The sequence below is a fragment of the Scyliorhinus canicula genome, chromosome 18 (genome assembly GCF_902713615.1).
Source record: "Scyliorhinus canicula chromosome 18, sScyCan1.1, whole genome shotgun sequence".
In the NCBI taxonomy this organism is placed as follows: domain Eukaryota; kingdom Metazoa; phylum Chordata; class Chondrichthyes; order Carcharhiniformes; family Scyliorhinidae; genus Scyliorhinus; species Scyliorhinus canicula.
In genome coordinates, this window is record NC_052163.1 from 3,227,719 (window position 1) to 3,251,529 (window position 23,811).

The 23,811-nt window shown below is 51.9% G+C and overlaps 1 protein-coding gene across 3 annotated transcripts in view; it reads right to left on the reverse strand.

The window, feature by feature from the left end:
- LOC119953253 (ran GTPase-activating protein 1-like) overlaps positions 1-23,811 on the reverse strand; it is a 1,177,855-nt gene that overhangs the window by 171,162 nt on the left and 982,882 nt on the right. For 2 of the 3 annotated variants that reach the window (XM_038777306.1, XM_038777305.1), the window contains 2 exons: positions 9,709-9,864; positions 4,427-4,526 (listed from right to left, as the gene is read on the reverse strand). In XM_038777306.1, the coding sequence (XP_038633234.1) occupies positions 4,427-4,526; positions 9,709-9,864 (256 nt within the window). The remainder of the gene's footprint in view (positions 1-4,426; positions 4,527-9,708; positions 9,865-23,811) is intronic. The other variant, XM_038777307.1, reaches the window with a different exon arrangement.

A 23,811-nucleotide genomic window follows, 5' to 3' on the forward strand; every position in this document is an offset into this window, starting at 1 on the left:
TTAGATGTACGAGGGAAGTTTTTTTACGCAGAGGGTAGTGGGTGCCTGAAACTCACTGCCGGAGGAGGTGGTGGAAGCAGGGACATAGATACATAGAAGATAGGAGCAGGAGGAGGTCTTTTGGCCCTTCGAGCTGCTCCGCCATTCATCACGATCATGGCTGATCATCCAACTCAATAGCCTAATCCTGCTTTCTCCCCATAGCCTTTGATCCCATTCTCCCCAAGTGCTATATCCAGCCGCCTCTTGAATATATTCAAAATTTTAGCAGCAACTACTTCCTGTGGTAATGAATTCCACAGGCTCACCACTCTTTGGGTGAAGAAATGTCTCCTTATCTCTGGCCGAAATGGTTTACCTTGAATCCTCAGGCTGTGGCCCCTGGTTCTGGACACACCCACCATCGGAAACATCTTCCCTGCATCTGCCCTGTCTAGTCCTGTTAGAATTTTATACGTCTCTATGAGATCCCCCCTCATTCTTCTGAACTCCAGCGAGAACAATCCCAACCTAGTCAATCTCTCCTCATATGACAGTCCCGCCATCCCTGGAATCAGTCTGGTAAACCTTTGCTGCACAAACCCCGAGAGCAACAACATCCTTCCTCAGAGAAGGAGACCAAAACTACACACAATACTCCAGGTGTGGCCTCACCAAGGCCCTGTATAATTGCAGCAACACATCCCTGCTTCCATACTCGAAACCTCTCGCAATGAAGGCCAACATACCATTAGCCTTCTTTACCGCCTGCTGCACCTGCATGCTTACCTTCAGCGACTGGTGCACAAGGACACCCAGGTCCCACAGCACACTATCCTCTCCCAATTTACAACCATTCAGGTAGTAATCTGCCTTCCTGTTTTTGCTTCCAAAATGAATAACTTCACACTGATCCAAATTATACTGTATCTGCCGTTGGTTTGCCCGCTTGCCCAACCTGCCCAGTTCATGCTGTCGGATCCTTGCATCCTCGTCACAATTCACCCTCCCACCTAATCTGGTATCATCTGCAAACTTTGAGATGTTACATTTTGTTCCCTCATCCAAATCATTAATATATATTGTGGGGTATAGCTGGGGTCCCAGCCCCGATCCCGGTGGTACCCCCCACTGGTTACTGCCTGCCAATTTGAAAAGGACCCATTATCCCTACTCTTTGTTTCCTCTCTGCCAACCAGTTTTCTATCCACCTCAATAGATTTCCTTCAATCCCATGCGCTTTAATTTTGCACAATAATCTCTTATGTGGGACTTTGTCAAACACCTTCTGAAAGTCCATAGTGATGTTTAAGGGGCATCTTGACAAATACATGAATAGGATGGGAAGTGGGATACGGACCCTGGAAGTGTAGAAGATTTTAGTTGAGACAGGCAGCATGGTCAGCGCAGGCTTGGAGGGCCGAAGGGCCTGTTCCTGTGCTGTACTTCTCTTTGTTCATCGCTGACATTCTTCAATAATTGCAAGCTCCAGCAACTCATCCATACCAAAGCCCATCCTGGACCCTCCACCCCTTCCCGTCCCTCAGATCCTATCGTTTCCAACCCCAGCCCTTGCTGTGTGTTCACTCTTTGGCCTTTCCCTCTCTGAGACTAAATGTGCTGTACTCAGCAAAGGACTCAGCTTCATACACTTAGCCCCCATCTCAATGAATTTCGAGCTCGACAAGATGCTGAATGTTTCTTCTGCTGTCTTCAACTCCATGGTCACTTCTTCGGGCAGGAATCCTCCCCTCTTTCAACAGATCCTTTTACTCGCCTCCAGCATGCTCGCTCTACCTGGACCCCTCCATCTGGCCACTTACCCTGCTCTTGATCTTTTCATTCAGAGCTGTCGGCGGACATGGACCATCTCAGTTTCTCTGCTCCTCCCACCCACTCTAATCTGTTGCCTTCTGGACTGGCTGCTCTCCGCTCTCTCAGGTCCAATCCTTACTTTGTCATCAAACCCTCTGACAAGGGTGGGGCTGTTGTCAATCTTCACCTATCACAGGCCCCCTAGCCAGTCCATCATTCCACGTCCCCCCCACTACAGTATAAATCTGATCCTATTTCCAGCTTTGACAGAGTCACACAGACTGGAAACGTTAGCTCTCTTCTCTCTCCACAGACGCTGTCAGACCTGCTGCGATTGTTCACTATTTTCTGTTTTTGTTGCTTCGATAATTATTTCCTCAACATTTTATTTAACCTTCGACAACTTGATAAAAGAAAAAAATAACACACATGTTTCCCTACAACTTGACATTCCTGCAAATGTCAAAAGTCCTTTAATAGAAAGACTCTGCACTATTGTTAAGCCATGAACAGCACTGTGGATATCTAGATTCCCATTGGGACCACACTCAGATGGCTAATATCTTTAACTCGTGACCTTTCATTTTCCCAAAAGCTGAATCTCACAGACTGTCAGAATTCGCATGTCTGCATGTGAAAGGCTATTATCTCTACTGTCCTTCACTGTGGGGATGTTTTACTTTGCAAAAACATTGGTAATAAAAACAGTGTTACAGCAAATGGTTCAGAGTTGCCGACTGCATGGGGCACAGGCATCAGTTTGAACTTTCCTGAATTAGATTCTCTTTTTCGAGAACGCCGCATTACCGCTGCTAGCGAGAACGGAGGATTTTTGCAGCCTGTTCGCTGGAGACAGGATTCTCTATCCCGCCGCTTGTCAATGGAAGTTTTCCATTGAAGCCACTCCATTCCACTGGGAATTTCACAGGCAGGGGTGCGCTACCGGTGTGGCCAGAAAATCCCACCACCAGCGAACTGCCGGAGAATCTTGCCCTTGATCTTTGTCTAGTAGAAAGTCCAACTTGAACTGAACGCAGATGAACTGAATTATACATCAAGAAAAATAGAGTGTATTTGGGAAGTTACTCTCTCCATCCATCAAAAACAGAACAAGTGCAATTCTCGAGCCTCAAATAAAACAAGAATAATATCATGGAGTGTATCTTGAACTAGTCATTAACTTTAGCAAAACGGTGCTTCATACTGTTAACCAAAGGTATTGAGGGATAGATATATGGAGTTAGGTTACAGATCAACTCTGATCCCAAATGACGAAATTGCTCCTCCTGTTCCGATGCTTATTGTTCTTCTGAAGTTTGTGAATAGCAGAAAATGTGTCTACCTATCATTTTATATCTTAGGGCAGCGCGGTGGCACAGTGGTTAGCACTGCTGCCTCACAGCTCCAGGGTCCCGGGTTCAATTCCGGCTTTGGGTTACTGTCTGTGTGGAGTTTGCATTTTCTCCCCATGTCTGTCTGAATTTCCTCCGGGTGCTCCAGTTTCCTTCCACAGTCCAAAGATGTGCAGATTAGGTGGATTCGCCATGATAAATTGTCCCTTAGTGACCAAAAGGTTAGAGGATAGGGTGGAGGTGTGGGCATAGGTAGGGTGTTCTTTCCAAGGGCCTGTGCAGACTTGATGGGCTGAATGGCCTCCTTTTGTACTGTAAATTCTATGAAATCTATGATTCGATGATCTTGTTAGAGGACTGTGTGCGGTAGTGTGGGTGCTAGATTGGGCAGCACGGTAACACAAGTGGTTAGCACTGTGGCTTCACAGCACCAGGGTCCCAGGTTCAATTCCCTGCTGGGTCACTGTCTGTGCGGAGTCTGCACATTCTCCCCGTGTCTGCGTGGGTTTCCTCCGGGTGCTCCGGTTTCCTCCCACAGTCCAAAGATGTGCAGGTTAGGTGGATTGGCCATGATAAATTGCCCTGAGTGACCAAAAGGTTAGGAGGGGTTATTGGGTTACAGGGATAGGGTGGAAGTGAGGGCTTAAGTGGGTCGGTGCAGACTCAATATGCCGAAAGGCCTCCTTTTGAACTTCTGTATGTTTTATCATATTCCTATTCACTATTTACTAAGAACATTGCTCCGAAAGTGAGGAATGGCAAGGAATTCTCATGATTGGCCAAAAGAATCGGCAGTTACTTTGGAAACTCTGGAAAGGGCGACTGGAATTTCAGCGAAAACATATCCTTTGGGCTCCAGGGATTTAAGCTGCTGCAGGCCCTTTGAGAGATGTGCACCTTCATTAGATTTTCATTCTCTGGTTATACTGCCGGCTTTGTGCCAATGCAATGCAAAGACTGTATTTGCGTTCAGACATAATGCAATCACATTGGATGATTATATCAGGGATTGCATTATTAGGCTGTGTTCAAACGGACATGCGAGGTGGATGTGATCAGCCAGTGGTACAGGTGCACTGTATGCTGCCCCTGGATGTGCAGGTTAAATTATGGGATTACGGGGATAGGGCAGGGCAGACACACGTAAATGGGCAGAATGCTCATTGGAAGTGTCCGTCCAGACCCGATGGGCTGAATGGCCTCCTTCTGCACTGTCGGGATTCTATGATCTACAATGTGCTAAAATCATTCAACACCAAACAGCCCAATTAGGCACTCACCATTCAAATCTACTTTCTGCAGGTGCTCCTTGGAAGCCAGGGCCTTGACCACTTCATTCGCTGCTTCCTTCTTTATTTCCCCATAGGAAAGATTCAGCTCCTATTCAAGACACAGGAAATTCACTTCACTACCTGAGAGAGAAACTAGTTTACCTTCCTGAGCTGCTGATTAATGGTTTTCATGGTTCCTCTGCGATTGTTTGGATTGCAGCATTCACTGCTTCACTTATTAAATTGCTGCAAGTCTGACATGGTATCGTCCTCCTCCTTACCGATTCCTCATCTGTTCAGTGCTTCTCCCAGCACCTTCAGTGACAATGGTCAGATATTTCCCATCTGTTTCAAACCTTCCCACTGTTTAATTGGTAGTGAGTGTCAGGGTATGCTAGATTGACTCAGCACTGTTTAATTGGTAGTGAGTGTCAGGGTATGCTAGATTGACTCAGCACTGTTTAATTGGCAGTGAGTATCAGGGTATGCTAGATTGACTCAGCACTGTTTAATTGGTAGTGAGTGTCAGGGTATGCTAGATTGACTCAGCACTGTTTAATTGGTAGTGAGTGTCAGGGTATGCTAGATTGACTCAGCACTGTTTAATTGGCAGTGAGTGTCAGGGTATGCTAGATTGACTCAGCACTGTTTAATTGGTAGTGAGTGTCAGGGTATGCTAGATTGACTCAGCACAGTTTAATTGGTAGTGAGTGTCAGGGTATGCTAGATTGACTCAGCACTGTTTAATTGGTAGTGAGTGTCAGGGTATGCTAGATTGACTCAGCACTGTTTAATTGGTAGTGAGTGTCAGGGTATGCTAGATTGACTCAGCACTGTTTAATTGGTAGTGAGTGTCAGGGTATGCTAGATTGACTCAGCACTGTTTAATTGGTAGTGAGTGTCAGGGTATGCTAGATTGACTCAGCACTGTTTAATTGGTAGTGAGTGTCAGGGTATGCTAGATTGACTCAGCACTGTTTAATTGGTAGTGAGTGTCAGGGTATGCTAGATTGACTCAGCACTGTTTAATTGGTAGTGAGTGTCAGGGCATGCTAGATTGACTCAGCACTGTTTAATTGGTAGTGAGTGTCAGGGTATGCTAGATTGACTCAGCACTGTTTAATTGGTAGTGAGTGTCAGGGTATGCTAGATTGACTCAGCACTGTTTAATTGGTAGTGAGTGTCAGGGCATGCTAGATTGACTCAGCACTGTTTAATTGGTAGTGAGTGTCAGGGTATGCTAGATTGACTCAGCACTGTTTAATTGGTAGTGAGTGTCAGGGTATGCTAGATTGACTCAGCACTGTTTAATTGGTAGTGAGTGTCAGGGCATGCTAGATTGACTCAGCACTGTTTAATTGGTAGTGAGTGTCAGGGTATGCTAGATTGACTCAGCACTGTTTAATTGGTAGTGAGTGTCAGGGTATGCTAGATTGACTCAGCACTGTTTAATTGGTAGTGAGTGTCAGGGCATGCTAGATTGACTCAGCACTGTTTAATTGGTAGTGAGTGTCAGGGTATGCTAGATTGACTCAGCACTGTTTAATTGGTAGTGTCAGGGTATGCTAGATTGACTCAGCACTGTTTAATTGGTAGTGAGTGTCAGGGCATGCTAGATTGACTCAGCACTGTTTAATTGGTAGTGAGTGTCAGGGTATGCTAGATTGACTCAGCACTGTTTAATTGGTAGTGAGTGTCAGGGTATGCTAGATTGACTCAGCACTGTTTAATTGGTAGTGAGTGTCAGGGTATGCTAGATTGACTCAGCACTTCTGTTCCACACAGCCACGGAGGCAGATTGTAGAAATAATTTGTACCCAAGTACAAATGGTAATCTCCTGCGTCCCTCACCAATCCATGCCGTGGTGATCTAAGTGTATCAAAGCTGATTTGGAACAGTTTCCGGCGTTGCATTCATTTTGTGGCCCCAATTTCTAAAGGTTTTCAGCTCTAAAGGAGACACAGTCCCCGGCAGTGCATTGCTTTATTATTTACTATTTTCCTTGGTATTGTTGGCTGCACATTCAATCTTTAAGTGCGTGGCCTTTGATCTGTAGCACAAGTACAAATTACACTAAAGCACAAAGCGCGCCGTTTTCTGTATCGGTTTAACCAGAAAGCCAGTGACAAAGGCCATTTATAGATTACAGCTCGAAGCCCCATAAATCGAGTAGAAATTCATGAAAAATTGTAGATTAAATCGAAAGGCTCAAGGTTCTCAGCTCTGTACTGTAGCTGGTGTGGGGCAGTGATTGGCAAACAGTTTAACACCTGAACTGTTTGCCTTAAATCTCGGTTTTTGACATGTCAAACTTTTTCACTAAGCAAACAAAGTTTGGACTAAGAAAAATATATTTTTGGCCGTTGATCCTTGTTTTCTCCCAACAAGCCTGGAATGAAACCACACTCTCGTGGGCTCTCCTACCTACATTAGGTGATTTGTGACTTGCCCAAGTTAAGGCAGTCAGCACACAAACTTCCTCCTTGTTTAAATGATTCAGGTTTGGGCTGACTGAGGCCTCTGTTGTTGGTTGGCTGAATGCTCAGAGATCCCAACCACATGTGCTGACCACACAAGGTACATTTTGCATGGCCCTCTTAAAGGGAAGCTGAATTGATTGGAAAGGAGCTGTCCTGGCTGCCTATACTGATAATGGCTGTGAGAAGCAGCTGAACTTATGGAGAAGAGAAGAAAGGAAGGTTTGTAGGGTCAGGGGTGCAGTGCTGGAGCTTCGCAACTGGAAACAGTGTAGAGTGATGGTGAATAGATCATTCTTGCTTGTATGATTGGATGTGTTGTTTAATAGAGATGTTGAGGAAAGGTTTTTGCTGGTGTCTTTTATTGTAATATTTTGGCTGACAGCATGCTGTGATAGGACATTGCAGATGAATGGAAGGCCGCTATTATGGAGCAATGTTGTTGAAGGTGGTCCCAAGGAAACCAGAGTCTGGGTAGGCATTCTTGGGCAACCCATCCAGAGCAAGGTGCCCTAGGTACCTCCCTCCTGCCTCCTCCCTCTACATGAACGATTCCCCTCCCTGCAGCATCTGCTCTATCTCCCTGTCATGTTTCAGGCCCATGTTAGTTGCAGCCTCTGTCTGGACAAGTCATCAAATCCTCTGTATTACCTGAGAATGCAGCAGCACTCTCTGCCAAATCCAGAAATTCACCCTAATGCCTTCGGAAACACTCCATAAAACTTCCACAAATCTTTCATTAGCAGAACTTGGTCCAAATGACTTTTCCTGCAAGTTAGGTGGATGACCCTTTAGCCAGCACTGGTGGGGGTTCCCTCTTGCAGCAGGATGCATGTTCTTTTGTGAGTGGGCAGTGTGTGTATTCAGTGGACCTGCACGGTCTGCGTTTCAAGAACAGGCATTAAATCAGTCGTTACAATCTGATCAGTTGGGTAACTTCCTGCGTGCGTGGGGGCACACAAAGCATTCCCACACTGCCGCCCACACCAACAGCAGAAAGTACCACGTGGGACACACTGATAGCAACCTGAAGCACTGTGAATCCCATTCTGAAGCTACAGAGCTAAATTTCCAGCCCTAAACATCATGCAGTCATCAAATGGACATGGGAAATTAATGACCTGACCATTAAGTTGCCTTTCTCTTATATAAGTGATACCTCCTAGATACACAGCAACATTCTATTGGACACATAAAACTGCCATCACTTTGAAACATTTATTACATTGAGGCTCTGTTAAAACTACTAAACATCCGACAGATAGGTGCTAAATAAGGCAGCAGAACCAATGGTGATGGTGTTTTATTAAGCTCCAAAATAAACCTACATGTCAGCTCTATTCAGCAGCTGTTGAAAGGCTACTTGTGTGGGATATAAAGCAGATGCCATTTACTCAACAACTAATGGGCTCACTTACACTTCAGCCTTTTCTCTGTTATAATTCCACAATGAAAATAGTTAACTCAGAGTAATTACAGAGCAATAATACAATCAAGAGACTGAATGAAATCAAACAGAAATAGCAAAATTCGGGGGGTGGGGGGGTGGGGGGGGAATTATAACTAATTGAGCCTTCATATTGGATCAGAGATTTGAAAACGCTCCCTAATACTTAAAGGGCGTGATTCTTTGGCCTTGTTACACTCTTGCTCAAGCGAAACAAGGCCGGTGAATCACAGGAGAAGCCGAACACCCCCACTCCCTCCCTGAAAACAAAAGCAAAGCACAGCCGAAAGGGGGGGGGGACAAGGGGAGTACGCAAGGGAGGGGGGGGCAGGATTGGGGGGGGGGGGGAGAGGCAGAATGGACCACAGACCGAACCAGACTATGGCAAAATGTATATAGGGTCAATTAAAGGAAGGACAGGAAAAACCTTTCTGTACAATAAAGTAAATTAACGCGGTTAAGAAAAATGTGATATATATATATACAATTGTTTATAAATATAAAAAATGCCAATAAAGAGATTTTAAAAAAAGGAGAGGCTGAAAATGAGAACCACGCCAGGCGTCAAACAGTTAGCGCTGAAATCGCCCCGCTCCCGTAGGCGAAACTGGAATCCCGCTGGAGCCTGGTGAGAAACTAATTATCACCACTTAAGCCCTATTTCCATACAGTTAATGGGAAGCAGCCCTTATCCAACAGTTTCCCTTCATTCAGCGGCCTCCCCAGCAAGTGGTCACGCTGGCGCCGATTGGTACTCCTTTTTAAAAACGTGAACCTGATGGAAGGACGTCTGTGGGGAGCCGAGCCCAAGTGGATCCCCGTGGGTGGGTGGGCCATGTAGCATGTGGTAGTTATTGTCTAGCATTGAATCAGACCGTGGTGCCTGGACACTGCAGGAAGCGACACCACACACGCAGCAGCCAACATCCGAACACCCAGGGGAAGGAACACAGCTCCGGGGACATGTCCATGGCTGGAGGGTGGGTGAGTGCCACGGGGAGGGCACTATTGCCCGGTCCAGGTGACGTTACGAGCGGGTGTCTGGGGTACAGGGTCTGGGGTTGGGTGAGGGTGCTGGGGTCCGCTGCGGCTGGGTGTGCTTGGGCAGGGTGTTCCGGGTTGGGAGCAGGGGAGGAGGGGGGATTAATGGGGGAATGTAGGGTCCCGGGGTGGGAGTCACGGCTGTTTGTCAGTCTGACACCCTGTCCCAATGCCTTACAGATATTGAACGTTATGGCAGGAATATTGGATGCAGAGGTTTCCCTGGTGATGTTGCTAGGCCGGGCAACCAGACGGGTCAGTCAGTCAGTAAGGCAATAACAACTCGCGTTTGACAGGTCCCCAGGGTGGAGCCCAGATTCCTCACCTCTGCGGCATCCACCAGCCTCTGCAGTGTGACCGCTCTGTCCTCGGCCACACCGGTCACCTCCAGGGCCCGTTCCTCGAAAGTGGTGATGATTCTGATGTCTGGTACCCCTCCGCTAGACTGGGCCCTCTCCCGGCGATTATGGGAGAGCTTTTCCTGAGGAGACACAGAAGACATCGTTAGCCACAAACGTGGTTCTCAGTGGTGGGAGGGGGTGGCTATGAAGGAAGGGTTGGCAGTTTTGAAGTGGGAGGAGGGGGTGGAGGGGGTCACATGGAGAGTTGGGCGGGGGGTGGATGCTCACGTGGGGGAGGACAGATCCACTGAGGGGCGGGAGGGAGGGGTGAGAGGGTGTGGGGCGTTTGTGTCTACTCACTCGTGCTGCCCGTTGCCGGTCATTGACCTTCTTCCTGCATTCCAGTCCTCCTGGTCACACTCCCGATGCTCACAGCTGCCACCACCTCATCCCAGACAGCACTGGCTGCCCTGTGACTGACACTCTTGGAACAGGACATCCCTCCTGGCCTCCACAGCATCCAGCAGCCTCCCCATGTCAGCATCCCCAAATCTCGGCACTGGTCTCCTCGGCGCCATTGTTGCGAGCTGCTTGGGACTGGCTGGGCAAGTGCAGCTTAAATGCTGCTCGACCTTGTGAGGGGGGGCTACCGAGTGCAGTGCTGGCAATTCGGCAGGCGAGCTGTCAATTGCGGCAAGAAACCATGAGGTTTCGTTAAGTGGACCAATTAACGTTGAATAGCGTTGCCGGCCTCGCTGGGCCGAGCAACGGGAAGCTCGCGGTAATTCCCGCTCGCTACCACACTATCTATCAAGAAATTAACCGAGAATTGGTGGACGAGAGTCAGATTGGCACATCGCAGAGCTCCACACTGATTAATTTATTAGCTTATCCTGGTCCATTCAGTTCCTCGTCTGAGTTAGAGTAAGTGGAGGTTGAAGATTAGACGGTGAGAGTTGCTGCAGGTGGGAGTGAATGGGGGCAGTTATGAGTAGCCCATGTCATCTCTGGTTGATAATAATGTAGTTAAAGGACATCTTTGAGTATTGTTGGCACACCTTTTATACATTAAGTTACAAGTTTCAGTTCACAAGAGGTGTGGGTGTTCTACGGAATCATTCAGTCTTTCCTGCATTGATTGCGAGAGTTACTGTGAAGAGTGTTGAGGAAGAAAGTCTGAATTGTAACAATGCCATTAAAAATATCAAAATATCTGTAAATTCCTTTCTGTGAATTCCATGCTGACTATCGTCTGTTGCTGCAGTTTACACCATCACAAGGCTGTTTCTGAGCAATTGACACATTATCTTAAATGTTAAGGAGGAAACTGTAATGACTGAGGCCAGGCCTTTGAGATTGGCCAATTAGAATAGGAGTTCCCTGATTAGTGGGCCAATCAGGGAACCTCTTCTCTCTATATAACAGGGAGTGTCAGATCCTCTGCACTCCCAGTGTAGACAGGGAGCTGAATGCGCTCCCGGTGTAGACAGTGAGCTGAAAACACTCCTGGTGTAGACAAGGAGCTGAATGCACTCCCAGCTCTCAGTGTAGACAGCGAGCTGAATGCACTCCCGGTGTAGACAGCGAGCTGAATGCACTCCCGGTGTAGACAGGGAGCTGAATGTACTCCCGGTGTAGACAGCGAGCTGAATGCACTCCCGGTGTAGACAGGGAGCTGAATGCACTCCCGGTGTAGACAGGGAGCTGAATGTACTCCCAGTGTAGACAGCGAGCTGAATGCACTCCCGGTGTAGACAGGGAGCTGAATGTACTCCCGGTGTAGACAGTGAGCTGAATGTACTCCCGGTGTAGACAGTGAGCTGAATGTACTGCCGGTGTAGACAGCGAGCTGAATGCACTCCCAGCTCTCAGTGTAGACAGCAAGCTGAATGCACTCCCGGTGTAGACAGCAAGCTGAATGCACTCCCGGTGTAGACAGGGAGCTGAATGCACTCCCGGTGTAGACAGGGAGCTGAATGCACTCCCGGTGTAGACAGGGAGCTGAATGCACTCCCGGTGTAGACAGCGAGCTGAATGCACTCCCAGCTCTCAGTGTAGACAGTGAGCTGAATGCACTCCCGGTGTAGACAGCGAGCTGAATGCACTCCCGGTGTAGACAGCGAGCTGAATGCACTCCCGGTGTAGACAGCGAGCTGAATGCACTCCCGGTGTAGACAGCGAGCTGAATGCACTCCCGGTGTAGACAGCGAGCTGAATGCACTCCCGGTGTAGACAGCGAGCTGAATGCACTCCCGGTGTAGACAGCGAGCTGAATGCACTCCCGGTGTAGACAGCGAGCTGAATGCACTCCCGGTGTAGACAGCGAGCTGAATGCACTCCCGGTGTAGACAGCGAGCTGAATGCACTCCCGGTGTAGACAGCGAGCTGAATGCACTCCCGGTGTAGACAGCGAGCTGAATGCACTCCCGGTGTAGACAGCGAGCTGAATGCACTCCCGGTGTAGACAGCGAGCTGAATGCACTCCCGGTGTAGACAGCGAGCTGAATGCACTCCCGGTGTAGACAGCGAGCTGAATGCACTCCCGGTGTAGACAGCGAGCTGAATGCACTCCCGGTGTAGACAGCGAGCTGAATGCACTCCCGGTGTAGACAGCGAGCTGAATGCACTCCCGGTGTAGACAGCGAGCTGAATGCACTCCCGGTGTAGACAGCGAGCTGAATGCACTCCCGGTGTAGACAGCGAGCTGAATGCACTCCCGGTGTAGACAGCGAGCTGAATGCACTCCCGGTGTAGACAGCGAGCTGAATGCACTCCCAGCTCTCGGTGTAGACAGCGAGCTGAATGCACTCCCAGCTCTCGGTGTAGACAGCGAGCTGAATGCACTCCCAGCTCTCGGTGTAGACAGCGAGCTGAATGCACTCCCAGCTCTCGGTGTAGACAGCGAGCTGAATGCACTCCCAGCTCTCGGTGTAGACAGGGAGCTGAATGCACTCCCGGTGTAGACAGGGAGCTGAATGCACTCCCAGCTCTCGGTGTAGACAGGGAGCTGAATGCACTCCCAGCTCTCGGTGTAGACAGCGAGCTGAATGCACTCCCAGCTCTCGGTGTAGACAGCGAGCTGAATGCACTCCCAGCTCTCGGTGTAGACAGCGAGCTGAATGCACTCCCAGCTCTCGGTGTAGACAGCGAGCTGAATGCACTCCCGGTGTAGACAGGGAGCTGAATGCACTCCCGGTGTAGACAGCGAGCTGAATGCACTCCCGGTGTAGACAGCGAGCTGAATACACTCCCGGTGTAGACAGTGAGCTGAATGCACTCCCGGTGTAGACAGCGAGCTGAATGCACTCCCGGTGTAGACAGGGAGCTGAATGCACTCCCGGTGTAGACAGGGAGCTGAATGCACTCCCGGTGTAGACAGGGAGCTGAATGCACTCCCGGTGTAGACAGCGAGCTGAATGCACTCCCAGCTCTCAGTGTAGACAGTGAGCTGAATGCACTCCCGGTGTAGACAGCGAGCTGAATGCACTCCCGGTGTAGACAGCGAGCTGAATGCACTCGAGCTGAATGCACTCCCGGTGTAGACAGCGAGCTGAATGCACTCCCGGTGTAGACAGCGAGCTGAATGCACTCCCGGTGTAGACAGCGAGCTGAATGCACTCCCGGTGTAGACAGCGAGCTGAATGCACTCCCGGTGTAGACAGCGAGCTGAATGCACTCCCGGTGTAGACAGCGAGCTGAATGCACTCCCGGTGTAGACAGCGAGCTGAATGCACTCCCGGTGTAGACAGCAAGCTGAATGCACTCCCGGTGTAGACAGCGAGCTGAATGCACTCCCGGTGTAGACAGCGAGCTGAATGCACTCCCGGTGTAGACAGCGAGCTGAATGCACTCCCGGTGTAGACAGCGAGCTGAATGCACTCCCGGTGTAGACAGCGAGCTGAATGCACTCCCGGTGTAGACAGCGAGCTGAATGCACTCCCGGTGTAGACAGCGAGCTGAATGCACTCCCGGTGTAGACAGCGAGCTGAATGCACTCCCGGTGTAGACAGCGAGCTGAATGCACTCCCGGTGTAGACAGCGAGCTGAATGCACTCCCGGTGTAGACAGCGAGCTGAATGCACTCCCGGTGTAGACAGCGAGCTGAATGCACTCCCGGTGTAGACAGCGAGCTGAATGCACTCCCGGTGTAGACAGCGAGCTGAATGCACTCCCAGCTCTCGGTGTAGACAGCGAGCTGAATGCACTCCCAGCTCTCGGTGTAGACAGCGAGCTGAATGCACTCCCAGCTCTCGGTGTAGACAGCGAGCTGAATGCACTCCCAGCTCTCGGTGTAGACAGCGAGCTGAATGCACTCCCAGCTCTCGGTGTAGGCAGGGAGCTGAATGCACTCCCGGTGTAGACAGGGAGCTGAATGCACTCCCAGCTCTCGGTGTAGACAGGGAGCTGAATGCACTCCCAGCTCTCGGTGTAGACAGCGAGCTGAATGCACTCCCAGCTCTCGGTGTAGACAGCGAGCTGAATGCACTCCCAGCTCTCGGTGTAGACAGCGAGCTGAATGCACTCCCAGCTCTCGGTGTAGACAGCGAGCTGAATGCACTCCCGGTGTAGACAGGGAGCTGAATGCACTCCCGGTGTAGACAGCGAGCTGAATGCACTCCCGGTGTAGACAGCGAGCTGAATGCTCTCCCAGCTGTCAGTGTAGACAGCGAGCTGAATGCACTCCCGGTGTAGACAGCGAGCTGAATGTACTCCCGGTGTAGACAGCGAGCTGAATGTACTCCCGGTGTAGACAGCGAGCTGAATGTACTCCCGGTGTAGACAGCGAGCTGAATGTACTCCCGGTGTAGACAGCGAGCTGAATGTACTCCCGGTGTAGACAGCGAGCTGAATGTACTCCCGGTGTAGACAGCGAGCTGAATGTACTCCCGGTGTAGACAGCGAGCTGAATACACTCCCGGTGTAGACAGTGAGCTGAATGTACTCCCAGCTGTCAGTGTAGACAGCAAGCTGAATGCACAAGGTCGTACTGCTGTTGATTTTGTTAATAAAATGGATTCTGGTGAAGGGATTCTGTCTCCGTGGATGTATCACAGACACATTAAGCACATTTTGATCAAATTTCTTGCTGATGAGAGCCTGAAAAACCCAACCTCAAATTGCAGTCCCCATTCAGATTAGTTTCCACAAAACATCTGCTGATTCTGCCCAGGAGTCTGAATGCACAGAGTAACATGGAGTGACACTGGGTCAATAATAAATATGTTTGTCATGTCTACATCCTTCTGGACTCGAAGCTCAATCATTTCAATCATAACCACTTGACCCGATTTTTGGGCTGCAGTTATTGGCAATTTATTATTCCCATTTATTCCTCCTCTCGATCTGTGTTTTGTTCCTTTGCTTCTTCCATTACCTTTTCCTTGTAACCTCGTTTCATTTCCTGCCTTCCCAATCTTTCTTTCCCCCCCGCTCCTGCCTACCCCCTCCTGCCTTCCCCCCCCTCCTGCCTTCTCCCCCCTCCTGCCTACCCCCTCCTGCCTTCCCCCTCCTGCCTTCCCCCCCTCCTGCCTTCCCCCCGCTCCTGCCTTCCCCCTCCTGCCTTCCCCCCCCTCCTGCCTTCCCCCCCTCCTGCCTTCCCCCCCTCCTGCCTTCCCCCCCTCCTGCCTTCCCCCCCGCTCCTGCCTTCCCCCTCCTGCCTTCCCCCCCCCGCTCCTGCCTTCCCCCCCCTCCTGCCTTCCCCCTCCTGCCTCCCCCCCCCGCTCCTGCCTTCCCCCCCTCCTGCCTTCCCCCCCTCCTGCCTTCCCCCCCCTCCTGCCTTCCCCCTCCTGCCTTCCCCCCCTCCTGCCTTCCCCCCCCCGCTCCTGCCTTCCCCCTCCTGCCTTCCCCCCCGCTCCTGCCTTCCCCCTCCTGCCTTCCCCCTCCTGCCTTCCCCCCCCCTGCCTTCCCCCCCGCTCCTGCCTTCCCCCCCTCCTGCCTTCCCCCCCCCGCTCCTGCCTTCCCCCTCCTGCCTTCCCCCCCGCTCCTGCCTTCCCCCTCCTGCCTTCCCCCTCCTGCCTTCCCCCCCCCTGCCTTCCCCCCCCCTCCTGCCTTCCCCCCCCCCGCTCCTGCCTTCCCCCTCCTGCCTCCCCCCCCCCTCCTGCCTTCCCCCCCCTCCTGCCTTCCCCCCCCTCCTGCCTTTCCCCCCCTCCTGCCTTCCCCCTCCTGCCTTCCCCCCCTCCTGCCTTCCCCCCCTCCTGCCTTCCCCCCCCCCCGCTCCTGCCTTCCCCCCCCTGCCTTCCCCCCCGCTCCTGCCTTCCCCCTCCTGCCTTCCCCCTCCTGCCTTCCCCCTCCTGCCTTCTCCCCCCTCCTGCCTTCTCCCCCCTCCTGCCTTCCCCCTCCTGCCTTCCCCCTCCTGCCTTCCCCCTCCTGCCTTCCCCCCCGCTCCTGCCTTCCCCCCCCCTCCTGCCTTCCCCCCCTCCTGCCTTCCCCCCGCTCCTGCCTTCCCCCTCCTGCCTTCCCCCTCCTGCCTTCCCCTGCCTCTCTGCTTACTTAAAGCCAATTGCATCTGTGAGTTTTTCTGGTTCTGATGAAAGGTTACAGAACCATAAACTGTGGATGGCCCTGGAAACTGAGTGTGGGAATCTGAGATTAATCCACACCCACCCAAAGTAATGGAGAAGCAGACAAGCCTGGTGCTGCCATCTAATTTCAATGATTGTGCAGCACAATTCAGGCCTGAAAGTGCCACTGAGTTGCTCAGGCGAGGTTAGTGCCACCTAAATGCCAGCCTGAACTGTTTAACCCAGCCTGTCCCACTGATAGGCTGAGTTACTCTTGCAGAGAGTTGGCAAGCACTCAATGGGCCGAATGACATCTTTCTGTGCTGTAACCATTCGATAATTCAATTCCAAAGCCCACCTCTCCTGCCGCTGTGTTTTCAGATATCCAAGAGCTGCTGCCTGGCCAGAGGTTATTGTCGGAGGTGAATCACTCCCGATATATGCTCGATCCCACATACCCAGCCACCGACTCTGCAAACTTCACAGATTAGCCACGAGACAGGGTCTGCATGTGATGAATCACTGGGCATGAATGGGCTGCAGCAAGGATTGGGGTGAGAGGACAGTTAGGGGGCCTCACGGTAGCATGGTGGTTAGCATCAATGCTTCACAGCTCCAGGGTCCCAGGTTCGATTCCCGGCTGGGTCACTGTCTGTGTGGAGTCTGCACGTCCTCCCTGTGTGTGCGTGGGTTTCCTCCGGGTGCTCCGGTTTCCTCCCACAGTCCAAAGATGTGCGGGTTAGGTGGATTGGCCATGCTAAATTGCCCGTAGTGTAAGGTTAATGGGGGGATTGTTGGGTTACGGGTATACGGGTTACGTGGGTTTAAAGTAGGGTGATCATTGTTCGGCACAACATCGAGGGCCGAAGGGCCTGTTCTGTGCTGTACTGTTCTATGTTCTATGTTCTATGCCAGCTCCCTGGAGGGCACGTTGACGGATTCTGCTGCAGAGAACTCAAATGATTAGTGCACAAAGGCTGATGGCCAGAAACATCTATAAAGCAACTTTAACAACCATCAGACATCTCAAAGTGCTTTACAGCAATGAAGTACTTTTGAAGTATAGTTGTGGTTGTAACATGGGAAATAGAACATAGAACAATACAGGCCCTTCGGCCCTCGATGTTGTGCCGAGCCATGACCACCCTACTCAAACCCACGTATCCACCCTATACCCGTAACCCAACAACCCCCCCCCCCCCCCTCTCTTAACCTTACTTTTTAGGACACTACGGGCAATTTAGCATGGCCAATCCACCTAACCCACACATCTTTGGACTGTGGGAGGAAACTGGAGCATCCGGAGGAAACCCACACACACAGGGGGAGGACGTGCAGACTCCGCACAGATTGTGACCCAGCCGGGAATCGAACCTGGGACCCTGGAGCCAGGGCCGGCTCAAGGTACCGGCAACTCGGGCAGTCGCCCGGGGCGCCATGTGCTAGGGGGCGCCATCAAGGAGTGCGTGACCGGCGTCAGAGACCCGGCGCCGCGTAAAAGACTCGGGTCCCGCGCATGCGCAGTTGGGCCGGTGTCAACCAGCGCATGCGCGGTGGCCGCCCTCCCCCAGGCCGCCCCGCACAAACATGGCGGATGGCCACATGGCCACAGGCATAGAAGCTACAATTTCAGAGGCTTGAATTCGTCCGTGCTCCTTTAGCGAAAATTATTAGACAGGTAATGTTAATATATATCCAGAGCATAGATACAGCAACTAAAATTCATGTACCACTCACTACCAGACAGGTCGCAGCAGCTCAGGATCAATGTCAACCCGACCCGACCCCCACCCCCCCCCGACCCGACCCCGACCCGACCCCGGCCCCCGACCCGACCCGCCCCCCCCCCCCCGAACCGACCTGACCCCCCCGACCCGACCCGACCCCCGACCCGACCCCCGACTCGACACGACCCGACCCGACCCCCCCCGCCCCGACCTGACCACCCCCCGACCCGACCCGACCCCCCCCGACCCGACCCGACCCGACCTGACCCGACCACCCCCCGAACCGACCCGACCCTCCCCGACCCTCCCCGACCCTCCCGACCACCGACCCGACCCCCGACTCGACCCGACCCCCCCCCCCCGACCCGACGCCGACCCGACCCCCCCCCCCGACCCGACCCCGACCCGACCCCGCCCCCCCCCCGAACCGACCCGACCCGACCCCCGATCCGACCCCCGACTCGACACGACCCGACCCGACCCCCCCCCGCCCCGACCTGACCACCCCCCGACCCGACCCTCCCCGACCCTCCCCGACCACCGACCCGACCCCCGACTCGACACGACCCCCCCCCGACCCGACCCGACCCCCCCCAACCTGACCCGACCCCCCCCCGACCTGACCCGACCCCCCCCCGACCTGACCCGACCCCCCCGGACCCCCCCCCCGACACGACCCTCCCCCGACCCGAACCCCCCGACCCGATCCCCCGCCGACCCGACCCCCCCCGACCCGATCCCCCGCCGACCCGACCCGCCCCCCCGACCCGACCACCCCCCGACCCGACCCCCCCCGACCCGACCCCCCCGACCCGAACCCCCCGATCCGATCCCCCGCCGACACGACCCCCCCGACCCGACCCCCCCCGACCCGTCCCCCCCGACCCGATCCCCCGCCGACCCGACCCGCCCCCCCGACCCGACCACCCCCCGACCCGACCCCCCCCGACCCGACCCCCCGACCCGACCCCCCCGTCCCGATCCCCCCCCGACCCGACCACCCCCCCCGACCCGACCCCCCCCGACCCGACCCCCCCGACCCGATCCCCCGCCGACCTGACCCCCCCCGACCCGACCCCCCCACTGCACTCCCCCAGCAGCGCTGCACTCCCCCAGCAGCGCAGCACTCCCCCAGCAGCGCAGCACTCCCCCAGCAGTGTAGCACACGCCCAGCAGCGCTGCACTCCCCCAGCAGTGTAGCACTCCCCCAGCAGTGTAGCACTCCCCCAGCAGCGCTGCAGTCCCCCAGCAGTGTAGCACTCCCCCAGCAGCGCTGCAGTCCCCCAGCAGTGTAGCACTCCCCCAGCAGTGTAGCACTCCCCCAGCAGCGCTGCAGTCCCCCAGCAGTGTTGCACTCCCCCAGCAGTGTAGCACTCCCCCAGCAGCGCAGCACTCCCCCAGCAGTGTAGCACTCCCCAAGCAGCGCTGCACTTCCCCAGCAGCGCAGCGCTCCCCCAGCAGCGCAGCACTCCCCCAGCAGCGCAGCACTCCCGCAGTACTGCCTGGGAGCATCAGCATTGATTTCTGTGCTCCAGTCCTGGAGTGGGACACAAACACATCGTTCTGACTCAAGAGGTGAGAACGCTGCCAGCTGAGATGTGGCTGATGCATACAAATGTTTGCTGCATTGGCATGACCTCCACAATGCCTGCTGTCACTGCCAGGGAACATGGAAGCGTCCAGCCCTAGCTTGGCACAGCAGGCTTCACGCAGTGCTTAAAGTCCATCCTTTCCAGGGTGGAGGTGGTGGCCAACTGCATGAGAACGCTTCAGGATCAACAATGATGCAGCAACTGATGGCGAATAATATTTCAGATTCCACGGTCAAAAGCCGAGTAACGACTCAGTGCTGCAGTGGAAACTCAAATTGAGATAATAAAATTTCAATTTACGGCCACACAGATATTCTGCCCATTGGTACCACTGCTCAAAGGGGCTTTCAGGATCTTAGAACAGTCACGTGTGGGACAGAGGAGGGTTGAATATTTGTGGGAATATGACAGAGGAGTGCATCAATAATTGCAGGGAGTCCCCGCTCTGTCTGAAGAAACTGCTAACCATTGCTTTAAGGCTTAAAGCACAATAGAATGTTTGCCAAGTTTTACATGGATCATTATTTATGAAGCTTGGCTTATGGCAGCCACATGGTAACATGGAACTGGTACGTTGTTAATTATTATTCTGGGATCGCGTTCTGAAAGCTGGACTTACAAGTAATTATAGAGCTACAAAATGTATTGGAGAAGTTGCAATGCGTTTTCACAACTCTTTAATACAGGACAAACAGCTTGCTGCCTTCTAATTAGGTTTTACTGTGTTAATGTGTGCACAGTATGCCTTCAAGTACTGGATGTAACAGCAAACTGCTCAGATATTCTTGTAATCCAAACTATATTTTTACGTCATTCTCTCCAGCAGCAACTATGACCAAATCTAGGTGTCAGTATGAAGGTGATCAATCAACATGTTGCACAAAGGGAAAATAATCTCATATTAGGACAACATTGAAATGCCAGGAGCCAGACTATAAACTTTCAAATGAGATTAAGGTGTTTTTTTCAATGCACTGATGTTTGAACTCATGTGGAAACAGTACGTTAAAAAGTACCTGTCATTTTTAACATGGGAGTGAGGGCAGGTTGTCTAACCATGTTACCTGTGAACACAAGTCAATCATATTTTCAATATGATGAGATTCTAAAATGTCTGGACGCTTATGCCATTTTAGATCCAGATTTACCTTAATAGATTATTTTTAGTTTCCCAGATGATGGCTTTCATAGAATCATAGAATTTACAGTCCATGACTTACAGTACCATTTGGCCCATCGAGTCTGCACCGGCCCTTGGAAAGATCACCCTACTTAAGCCCACACCTCCACCCTATTCCCATAACCCAGTAACCCCACCTAACCTTTTGGAAACTCAGGGGCAATTTATCACGGCCAATCCACCTAAACTGCACATCTTTGAACTGTGGGAGAAAACTGGAGCACCCGGAGGAAACCCACGCAGACACGGGGAGAACGTGCAGGCTCCACACAGACAGTGACCCGAGGCCGGAATTGAACCCGGGTCCCTGGCGCTGTGAGGCAGCAGTGCTAACCACTGTGCCACCATTATTGTGGGACTACCAGATACAGGGGAAGAATGTGAGTCTATGACAGGGCCACATTGCATTGTTGGTTTAACTCTCAGACAATTGTGGCTGACAATCCCATTCATAGACATGAATATATGATCTAGGTTGACACTCCAGTGTAATAGTGAGGGAGTACTATATTGTCAGTCGTACAATATGCCTGCTGAGATGTCCAATCAGGTCCTATCTGCTCATTCATTCATTTTTTTTATTCATTTGGGATTTGATTGTCGCTGGTTAGGCCACCATTCATTGCCAATCCTAACTCCCTTGGGAAGGTGATAATGAGCTGCCTTCTTGAACCTCTGCAGTCCAGGTGGTGTAGGTACACCCGCAGTGCTGTCAGGGAGGGAGATTTGACCCACTAACAAAATGCATCAGTTCACAGTTCTCAACATTAAATTTCATCTCCTACCTGTCCACCCATTCCACCAGCCCTGTCCATGTCCTCTTGAAGTCATATTCCTCTTCCACAGTTCACAGTACTTCCAAGTTTTGTATCATCTGCAAATTTTGAAATTGTCCCCTGTATACCTTAGTCTAAATCATTAATTGAGATGAAGCAAAGAAGTGGCCCTGAAACCAACCCGAGGGGAACCCCACTACACACCTTCCTCCAGTCTGAGAAGCAGCTACTCATCATAACTTTGTTGGCTGCCAATCAGACAATTTTGTATTCACCCTGCTATAATCCTGTTTATTCCATGGGCTCCAACTTTACTGACAAGCCAGTTACGTTGTACTTTATAAAATGTCTTCTGAAAGGCCAAGTATACCACATCAGCAGCATTACTCGCATCACCCCTCTCTGCTACCTCACCAAAAACCTCAATCAACTTGGTGAGACGTGATTTGCCTTTAATGGATCTGCGCTGACTTTCATAAATTAGGAATAAAGGGATATTGAGAAGAGGCAGGTAAATGGTGTTAATGCATGATTCATGGTTTTAATATGGACACGGGGAGTCCATACCGAGTAAAATAAAGAATGTTGATTTATTTACAATAATGGGATATAAACTACCCAGTAGATCTGTACCGGGTCTCTCGCTGGTTGGTGCCATATTGGCCGACCTTTTATCCAATGCTGAATAGAGTTCTCCCGCCCCTTAGCAGGGAAGCTCGTACTCCCTGAGAACCATGGGGGACCCGAGCGGGATATTGCAGTGATGATCTAATCAAATGGCGGAACAGGCCTGAGGGCTACATGACCTCCTCCTGTTGCTATTTTGCATGAAAATGTTTACAAGGAGTACAGTAATAACCCAAACAAATGTGATTTGCTGTCTGTGGGCTGAGCCCAGGCAGCACCATCTGTCCGTAATTTGTGAATGTGCAGCACAGCAGGGAGATTTTATCAGCGCAGTGACCGAACTTTACAGGCACTGAGGTTTAAACAGTTATTCTGCGTGAGATACAAGCAGTGGATCCTGCATTGTTACCTCTGCCACTATTACCACCGATGTCAGCACGTCAGATTCAAAATAGGGAATTGGCAATCGTGGTGATGTGAGCTCAATCCAAGTGGATTCTCGGAGGTGGGCACGTTAATGTTCTCGGTTTTCTTTGTAAGGATGGCTTGGATGTGCAGTGTTCAACAAAGAACATCAAACTATGTTAATTAACATAGCTGATTTATTCCCACTACTTTAAACAAGATTCAAACATATTCCGAGGTACAAAGGTTGCTAAACTAAACTGTGCTACAACTATATCTACAGAACTCTCAAAAACCGCCCACGGGATGTTTGGTGGCGACAGACACGGCCCGCCATTGGCTGGCGGCGAAAACACCGCCGGCCAATGGCGGGCTACGTCCGCTGCCGGAAACTCCATCGCGGGGAAGGTGGGGTGTAAAATCCCGGCTTTACGGTCTTAGGCAAGGCTGCCAATGGAGGAGAAATTAAAATCGGGGATGATCAAGACACAAGAATTAGAGGAGCACAGATATGTCGGAGACCAAAGAGAAAATGTTGGATAATCTCAGCAGGTCTGTTGGGGGAGAAAAGAGCTTTGACAAAGGGTCATCGGACTCGAAACGTTAGCTCTTTTCTCTCCCTACAGATGCTGCCAGACCTGCTGAGATTTTCCAGCATTTTCTCTTTGGTTTCAGATTCCAGCATCCGCAGTAATTTGCTTTTATTAGATATGTGGGAGAGTTGTGGGAGGTGACAGGTGGGGCAGGGTGAAGCTGGCAAGCAGGCCGGCAGGAGGTGATGGGTGAGTGGAAGCTGGTGACTGGCAAGGAGGGTGAGTCTAACGGTGACAGAGGCATCAATGATGGTTTTAATGGCGAGGTGCTGAGTTAGTAATGTAGACGGACTTGCTGATGGACAGGAGATGGAGATCAAAGCAAATCTAGTGATCCAGCAGGGCACTGAGATGGTGCAGGGGCATGATGGGGGTGATTCCCCCCCAAAATGACTGAAGCCGCCATTCTCCGTCCTCCACCACCATGATCGGGAATCGCAATCGGGCAGAGAATGGAGAATCGGCAGAAAAACGGGATCGGTGCCGGGCAGCAGATCTGTCCCCAGTTTCCACTCCCACGATGCCGCCCGGAGCGGGCCACCCGCCCCTCACTGCCAGGAACACGCAAAGTGCTGATTTGGAGGCATCGGTATTCAATTAACTAGTATTCCGCCTGATTCTCCCGCCCCCTGTGCGTTACTCTGACCCCCACAGCGGGAAATACACCGGATGGGCTTTGGTGTAAGT